This window comes from Branchiostoma floridae, chromosome 17 (assembly GCF_000003815.2).
Source record: "Branchiostoma floridae strain S238N-H82 chromosome 17, Bfl_VNyyK, whole genome shotgun sequence".
NCBI lineage: Eukaryota > Metazoa > Chordata > Leptocardii > Amphioxiformes > Branchiostomatidae > Branchiostoma > Branchiostoma floridae.
This window is the reverse complement of record NC_049995.1, coordinates 15,842,181-15,850,598: the sequence shown is the minus strand read 5'-3', so window position 1 is coordinate 15,850,598 and position 8,418 is coordinate 15,842,181. Positions and strand designations below refer to the sequence as shown.

Here is an 8,418-nt window from a genome sequence, read left to right as displayed (position 1 = left end):
CTTGTAGATGAGCTTACTTCACACAGTGTCTCCAACAGGCCAGTTCTTGTGGGGTTTATAATTACAATGAATGTCAGCTATATGGGTCATTACCAAATGTTACTTCTGTTGTTAAACAATGCCGACTACTCCTTGCTGGCCATGTGGCTCGTAGTATAGAGCCTGCCAGAAAACTCTTGTTCTGGTCACTTGATTTATGTAAGAAACATGTTGGCTAACTTTGAAGAAACTTATTGAGTCAGAAACCGGCCAAGAGGGCCCGGGACTTAGACTGCGATGAAAGACAAACTGTTCTGGAAATCAGACTGTACTTGCTGCACCTCAAAATAGAGGATGAATGATGATGATGATTATGTATGATTTGTATATAGTTGAGTATATTTTGTTGTGTATTTGATCTGTAGGATTACATCACACGGCGTCTGCAGCAAGAAAATGATCAGATCCAAGAAGACGAGCGGCTGATTCAGCAGTACAGACAGGAGACAGAGAAGATGAGGAGTCAGATACAGGAGCTCAAAACAAGGTCATGATGACTAGTCCTTTATTTCAATCAGTGTTTATATTGTTGTATATTAGGCAGTAGGGGGGGGGTCAATACTGATAATGCTAGAAAGCTGAAATCACTATGCTCTGCAGTTGTACGCAATAGCTCCTAGTCATGAACATGGTAGCTATACCCCCACCGCCTTAAAATAAAAACCAGCATATCAGCACTCAAGGGGCTAACCTAGTTGAAAGATGCAGAAAGATCTGTAATTTGAATAGAAGGTACTACAGAGCCTTTGATTGGGGGATGGGGCTGTTGTACTTTGCTTCTATTAGTCATTTGACATTGTGATTCAATGCCACATAATTTATGTAGATAATATCTGACACCATTGATGCTGAATTACTTTGTTCTTGTTTTCTTGTTTTGTTTAGAAATAGTCTGCTTGATTGCAATGTTTTTAAAAGTCTTATAACTTTGCTTTGCAGTGCGAAGATTTTCCAGGTGTCTAAGTGCAGCATCTGTAACCATCCACTGGAACTGCCTTCTGTGCACTTTCTGTGTCAGCACTCCTTCCACCAACAGTAAGTTACACTCTTGCACTACTGTGCACTTTCTGTGTCAGCACTCCTTCCACCAACAGTAAGTTACACTCTTGCACTACTGTACACTTTCTGTGTCAGCACTCCTTCCACCAACAGTAAGTTGCACTCTTGTACTACTGTGCACTTTCTGTGTCAGCACTCCTTCCACCAACAGTAAGTTGCACTCTTGTACTACTGTGCACTTGCTGTGTCAGCACTCCTTCCACCAACAGTAAGTTACACTCCAGTAGTACAGTACACTTTCTGTGTCAACACTCCTTCCACCAACAGTGAGTTGTTTGGGTTTCATTTTTATTTTTTCCCTTTATTCTTATAAATAAATAGTACATTTGTCAGATGCTAAGTGCTAAGACTAGCACAGTGATAAAATGAGTGAGCAGAATGACAAAAAGTACTTGTGTCTCCTATCACATGGGTAATGATACATTTGTCAAGCAATTTGAAGTTGAGACTAGTATTTCTACAATTTACAAGACATTGTCAGGGAGTGGTAAAAATGTAGTACTAAGTCTTGTGTCTCTTATCACATGGGTACTTTACATGAAGTGATACTTTAGTCTAATACAGTTTATCTAGCACTTGACTAGCATGAAGTTACATGTAGATGTTAGAGGAATCTCATAACATTCATTGCATTCTGTCAGATTACAGTACATAGCAATGGACTTGGAAGGAATAAGGAATGTTTCTTGTGATGACGATGTTTGTATTTTCTCCTCTTTTTCCAGTTGTTTTGAAGGCTATGCAGAAAACGAGACAGAATGTCCTGTCTGTATGCCAGAAAACAGGTAACTCAGCTTCCTTTGCTTCAGCCTCAAGATTTTTGTTCGTTGTCACAGTTTCTTCAGATTTACATTATGCCAGCCTTGAAAGTGCAGTCTGACTGAAATGTACGCAAACCAGGGCTCTAGCCAGCGTCCGTTTTTCCGTCAATGGACGTAAATTTGCTGCGTGTGACGGAAAAATTTTAAAACCAATCCGTCAACTTTGACGGACAAAAATCTGATAAAAGCTCCTTGGTGGAAGCTACAGGCTGCTTGGGGACGCCGTCCACGGCCGTAGAAGCCACACACTGTTTGTTTTGCTATTGTTATGATTGTTGACAATGTGTGTCGGTGTCCTTTTGCATACGATAATCTCATTAAAACCTGTTTTTCAAGGTCTCAGTTCAGTCTCTCTAACTCCTGGAATAGTGTTTTTGCGACAATGGGAATTGACTGACGGAAAAAATGTCTAGCTGGCTAGAGCCCTGACGCAAACGTTTATCAAAATGCTGTTTTGAGTGCAGACATGGCAGAAAACGTTGGGCAACTCCCCTGGATGAGTATCAATTACTGTTAAAACAATTATGGCTTCTGCCTTTTCAGATGAACTGTGTGTCATGAAGTGATGTCATGATTCTTAGATTCTGTTTTGTTTTCAGAAAAATCTTGGACATCATCCGAGCCCAGGAGCAACACAAAGAACTCCACGAACAGTTTCACCATCAGGTAACTTCACAAGTCTTTATTCCACTACAATATTGTCCCCCATTCATGGGCCACACCAATTTAATTTCTTGGTTCACGGATCTTTTCATAAAAAATATGGAGCAAGAGGGCGAAATAAAAATAAAAATAAAAATTGTAAAATGGTTGGGGTAAAGGTAACGGCTAATCCAAAACATAAAGAAAAAAAGTTTTCAGCTTGAAAAAAGTACAAAAACACTATTATTGTACAGTAACAGCACCTGTACCCACACTTTAAGGAGCTTATAATATAAAGGCCAGTTTGCTACACCAGAAAGCTGGTGAATGGTTTCATTAATGGTGAAAATTTGCTGAGTGGTAATTCTTTTTTTTTTTTTTCCAAAAAATAGGATCGAGCGAATCCGTGAACCAAGAAATTAAATTGGTGTGGCCTTACTGTAGAAAAAAAAGTGTAACAGCAATTAGAGAAAACAACTTTTTTATGATTTCCAGCTGGAGAGAGCGTCTGATGGGTTCTCAGTTGTTGCTGACTACTTCGGCAGAGGAGTGTTTAACAAGGTAGAGTTTTTTTAAGTATTAAGCTTGACCTAGCCTGACTAAATCTAGCTACTAGCAGCCATTATCAGGCCCCAAGAATCTTGATAGCTAGCTAGCGCCTCTAAGTCAGGAGTACTGTGCACATCCTCGTACTGTTAATTCATGCATAAGTATTGTCAGACTGAGAACTGCCTGTTACCATGGTATTAGAGGCTGTGATGACTGGTTTCCATAGTGATAGAGAATCCTGAGCTTCTATTGGTAGTTTTAGGAACGGAAATAGTTCTCTCGGGTTAGAGGTCTGAGTATCCATGGCCACTAGTTCTCTAGGCCAAATGAGCCTAATAACATTTAAAGCCATTGCAGCATTCACTATGTATTTAGCTTACTATAATTCATACCTCAATCTCACCAGAATTTAGTACATAATACCATTTTTCCATCCACCCAGGTCACGCTGATAACCGATTCTCCCGCCGCGCCGCCACCCACCGGTGGAAACCCCTTCATGGAGCCGCCTGACGTGAAACCTGCGTCCAAACCGGCACCAAAACCAGCCGCTGCCGCTGCTGCCAACCCATTCCTCGACGAAGACGACGCCAACAATCCCTTCCTAGATGAACCAGAGAGCACCAATCCTTTTGGCGACGAGTTCTAAACTTTTATGATGCATCAGTACCTTCATGGAACCTCCTGAAGTAAAACCAGCCTCGAAACTGGCCCCCAAACCGGCTGCCGCTGCCAACCCTTTCCTCGACAAAGACGACGCCAACAATCCTTTCCTAGATGAACCAGAGAGCACCAATCCTTTTGGCGACGAATTTTAAGTTTTTGTGATGCATCAGTAGCCTGGGTACCATCCCCTTCTTAGGCTAACATCACGTTTCCAAACAGCAGCTGTTTGTGGAAATTCAAAATAGAAATGTAGACATGAAAATATATACAAATAATGCCCACAACTACTTTTATTAGTATTATCTTTACGTCATGTGTAGTTTGGAGTCTTTTATGTCATAATTTACTTCCTGAAAGCTGCCTGGGCAGCCCTGGTTTGGAATTGTGACGTAGGCCTTATGATTAGTAACCAATGACAGTCAAAATCCAATTTTTAACATGATAACTAGCATGAAGTACCACCTACTGTTATAGTTGTATTTCTTTGTGTAAATTGCAGAAGGGCAATGAGCATTATAAGTAATAGAAGAAGTTTTACTGACACAACAGAAAAAACATGTAAGAGCAACTTTTGTACAGTCAGCTACAAACTATGAAGTTAGTTAGTTAAAGGCACCCGTGCGTCTGTAACAGATGCACATAGGGGTGATGCCCATCTCTGTTTTGATAGCCCTTGGGCCACACATTTGTGCAAGACACCACAGCACAGCATCCCCTGGCAGTGAAGTGTGTTTAACTCAGGGCTCTAGCCAGCATCCGTTTTTCTGTCAATTGACGGAAATTTGCTGCGTTTGACGGAAAATTTTTAAAACCAATCCGTCAACCTTGACGGACAAAAATCTGATAAAAGCTCCTTGGTGGAAGCTACAGGCTGCTTGGGGACGCCGTCCACAGCCGTAAAAGCCATCCACAGCCGTAAAAGCCACACGCTGTTTGTTTTGCTATTGTTGTGATTGTTGACAATGTGTGTCGGTGCCCTTTCGCATACGATAATCTCATTAAAACCCGTTTTTCAAGGTCTCAGTTCAGTCTCTCTAACTCCTGGAATAGTGTTTTCGCAACAATGGGAATTGGCTGACGGAAAAAAATTCGAGCTGGCTAGAGCCCTGGTTTAACTCCTTTATCCCTTTTCATACTTGTACAAAATGTAAGTGCTGAGTACTAAGCAGAGAAAGAAATGTACCATTTTAGAGTCTTTGGTATGACCTGGCCACAGTGAAGTAGAAATGGGAAGCAAATCTTATATGATTTAAGATTTATACTTGCTGAACAAAAATGGCGAACATGCTTTGTAAATCTTATTATATGACAGTGATTATGTTGCATAGATGATTAATTGACAGTGATGGTTAAAGACCCAAGTACATGTACATGTAGACCCAAGTACATGTACATGTACAATGTCATGTACTACATGTGTATATTTGATGTTTATCAATTCATTAAGTTAGAATGAGCTTAAAGCTCACCCAATTGAATATGAATGGAATCAATGATAACAGACATTAACGTTAGTTCACCTTTATCCGCGGGGTAACCTATATCCGTTGTGTTGCTAAACAGGGTATCCAAGGATATCAAGTCGATGGACGGTAGTTTCAAATTGTCATATTTTCAAAATATTGCAGTTTGAAACCACCATCTGTCGACTGAATACCCCTGAATACATTGTTCTTAAAAGGAACGGATAAAGGTGACCCTACGGATAAAGGTGAACTAGCGTTATCTGTTCAAAGCTAATGTATGGAAATTTCATGATTGTCAATATATTGCAAAGACCAAATGTGTTTCAGATTCAGAAGTGTTTTTTTCTTTATGTATATGTGTGTGTGTGTGTGTGTGTGTGTGTGTGTGTGTGTGTGTGTGTGTGTGTGTGTGTGTAAATGTGTGAATATGAATACTGTTACTTCATATTAAAGATGTTTATAACAAAATGTACAAAACGGTCAAATACAATTAAACAGAATCTTGCTGGGTGTCTTGGGGACATCTTACTTCTTAGATTCCTGAAGCCATGAAACAGTAGAAAGTAAAGTATCTTCATGGGGAGGGAAGTATTATTGCTGAAGTATTGTATGTTTCTGTGGTTCAGATTAGATATAAACTAATATAGGTTGGAAATGCACCAACGCAAGTTAGCAAGTATGGGAACTACTCTTCTCGAACACATAGTATAACCAGTAATATGCTAAAACAAATTGTACTATAATTTGCTGTTTCATGAAAAGATATTACCGCCCAGCCAGAATCATGACTCAAGTTAGACTCAGACAGTTTTACTTGCGGTTTATTACATACACACAAATATATGCATTATCTGCAATCCAATAGTCACAATTGCACAAAATTACACAAATACATCATCACATGAAATCAATTTAACGTCCATTAAAGGCTAGAATGTCAGCTGAACGCCAAATTCAAGTTGATAAATTATGATAATGACACATTGTACTCCATTTCATCATATCAGACTAAGTTACCGGTTTGATTTCTGTCACTCACAGGACATACTATATATAACCTTGTCATTCTCCTTTAAAAAAACAATTTGAAATTATCGACCGTCAACACTTGTTTTAAACGTGAAAATGTGGGTGCTCTCATATCATGTCAACTGTATGCGTTCTGTGCTCCCGTTTTGTCAAAAGATGCCATCAAGTATTTGCACATCATTAAGTATTACGCCATTGGTACACAGCATGCTATTGTGACTCCAGTTATCCATGGCATCATCTGCCCCCACCTACAAAAATCACTAAATCGTATCATGTTTTAACGCTAGATAACCTTTATCCCCGGGGTAACCTTTATCCGTTGCTTTTGAAAACAGGGTATTGAGGGATATCAAGTCCGCGGACAGTGGTTTCAAATTGCAACATTTTCAAGATATCGCAGTTTATAACTACCATCCGTCGTCTTGATATCGTTATACACCGTTTTTAAAAGCAACGGATATAGGTTACCCCGCGGATAAAGGTGAACTAGCGTTAAGCACTCTACACAGAACCTGCAACACCACACCCCTCTCTGCAAAAGTTGAGCAATCAGGGTGCTCCATGTTTGGACGCATCCTCAGGATGCCACAAGACACACCTGCACAAAAAGCCCTCGAATTCTCCATACTAGGCTCCAGCAGATTCAAGGCACGCAAGGGAAGACACTGTGTCAACCTGATCAGTTTGCTATTAAAAAGCACGTCGATGTAGGTTAGACATCCAGGTAATAAGATACGCCAAAAATAGTTACTCAAGCAACTGGATATGGTTTTGAAACGGTCAGACGTTTCGGAAAGAATCCACTTTCCTTCGTCAGTGACACTGAAGTGATCTGCAAGAAACAGGTCTTTTATACTCTGAATGAAGGCAATTTCAGATGTCCAATAGGAAAGGTTGTAAGACAATTCAGACTGAAGACTATTAAAAAGCAGACCTAAAACACAGAGGGCTACAACAACAAAGAAACTCAAAGAGCTAACTAAAGGAAGCTTGCAGGATGTAAATAAAGCACTGTGGAAAAAAGATGAAGAAAGACTGAATGCAGCTACAGGACTCTTCAAATACTGTAGAGGCAGAGCACTGTGGATGATGATTATGATTCTAGCAGCCTACGAGGGGCGTTCAATAAGTAACTAGAGTTCGGGGACCTCATACCTCCATGAAATATTTATTGCTTTTTTGTGGATGGTATGTATGTTTATAGTCGGTTGTATTTGAGAGTAATGGTTATAAATGTTATGGGAAAGTAGTGGTGTATTTATTTAATGACACAGAGGATGTCCATCTGATTAGTAATTATTAAAATGTGACACTTAATTGTGTAATGTGCGTTTAAGAGGCCGACGGCATATGGTAGCGTGGTGTTCCTTAAGCTTGATGTTTGGCATTTAAACTGTCTAAGGTTGTCAGCATTATTGAGGTTCGACTATGTGCCTCAGAGCGGTGTTGTGGGAGGAAGTTGGGAAACTCAGAAAGAAGACTAGAGTTCCTCGAACACAGATCTTCGCCAAATAAACAATTTCTATGGAAGATCGTTCTTTTTGAATGATTAATGTGTATAAGTCCATATGTTATCTAGTCACATGTAGTGGTTGGTTGGATTATGAACATTGTGAGTAGATTAGTCTATTCTGTTGGTGTACATAATGCAGCAAATTTTTTGGCGATGTGAATGAATGTCTTTGCATAATCAGAACAATTTGTACAGGTATGAGGTTACTGTTCTATTTTGTGTTGTCATAATTACTTTCGGAGAGCTGGTTATGTTTTGGGTAGCGTTTGTATGTATGTTTGTATGTATGTATGTATGTATGTATGTATGTAGAAACCAGCAAATTGAAGACCGGCTGAATGGATTGAAGTGATATTTGGTATGTGGGTAGGTCTTGGAAACCTGGAAACCACAGGAAGTCACGCCGATAATTGCATTCGTCACTCACCAAACCCCGGCCACTGTTGTTCCTTCCAATTTACGGAACTTTTTAACTCACCAAGGGTCATCTAAGGGCCATATGTAAGGATTGCTACGACCCCCGCCTTGGTGAACGTTTGTTTCAATCTCATGAAAATAGAAAGTAAAGTTTTGCAGTAGCGAGTTAAGTCAGAGGTATATTACAGAGTCTAAGGTTATGATTTCTGCGACT

The 8,418-nt window shown here is 39.8% G+C and overlaps 1 protein-coding gene across 1 annotated transcript in view; it reads left to right on the top strand.

The window, feature by feature from the left end:
* The window catches only part of LOC118404162 (vacuolar protein sorting-associated protein 11 homolog), a gene marked incomplete in the record, with an annotated part of 22,405 nt that extends 18,395 nt beyond the window's left edge, over positions 1–4,010 (top strand). Inside the window, 6 exon segments of the mRNA XM_035803186.1 lie at positions 408–526; positions 979–1,074; positions 1,824–1,883; positions 2,519–2,585; positions 3,057–3,122; positions 3,553–4,010. Of these exon segments, the coding sequence (XP_035659079.1) occupies positions 408–526; positions 979–1,074; positions 1,824–1,883; positions 2,519–2,585; positions 3,057–3,122; positions 3,553–3,759 (615 nt within the window).
* Between the last annotated feature and the right edge of the window lie 4,408 nt (positions 4,011–8,418).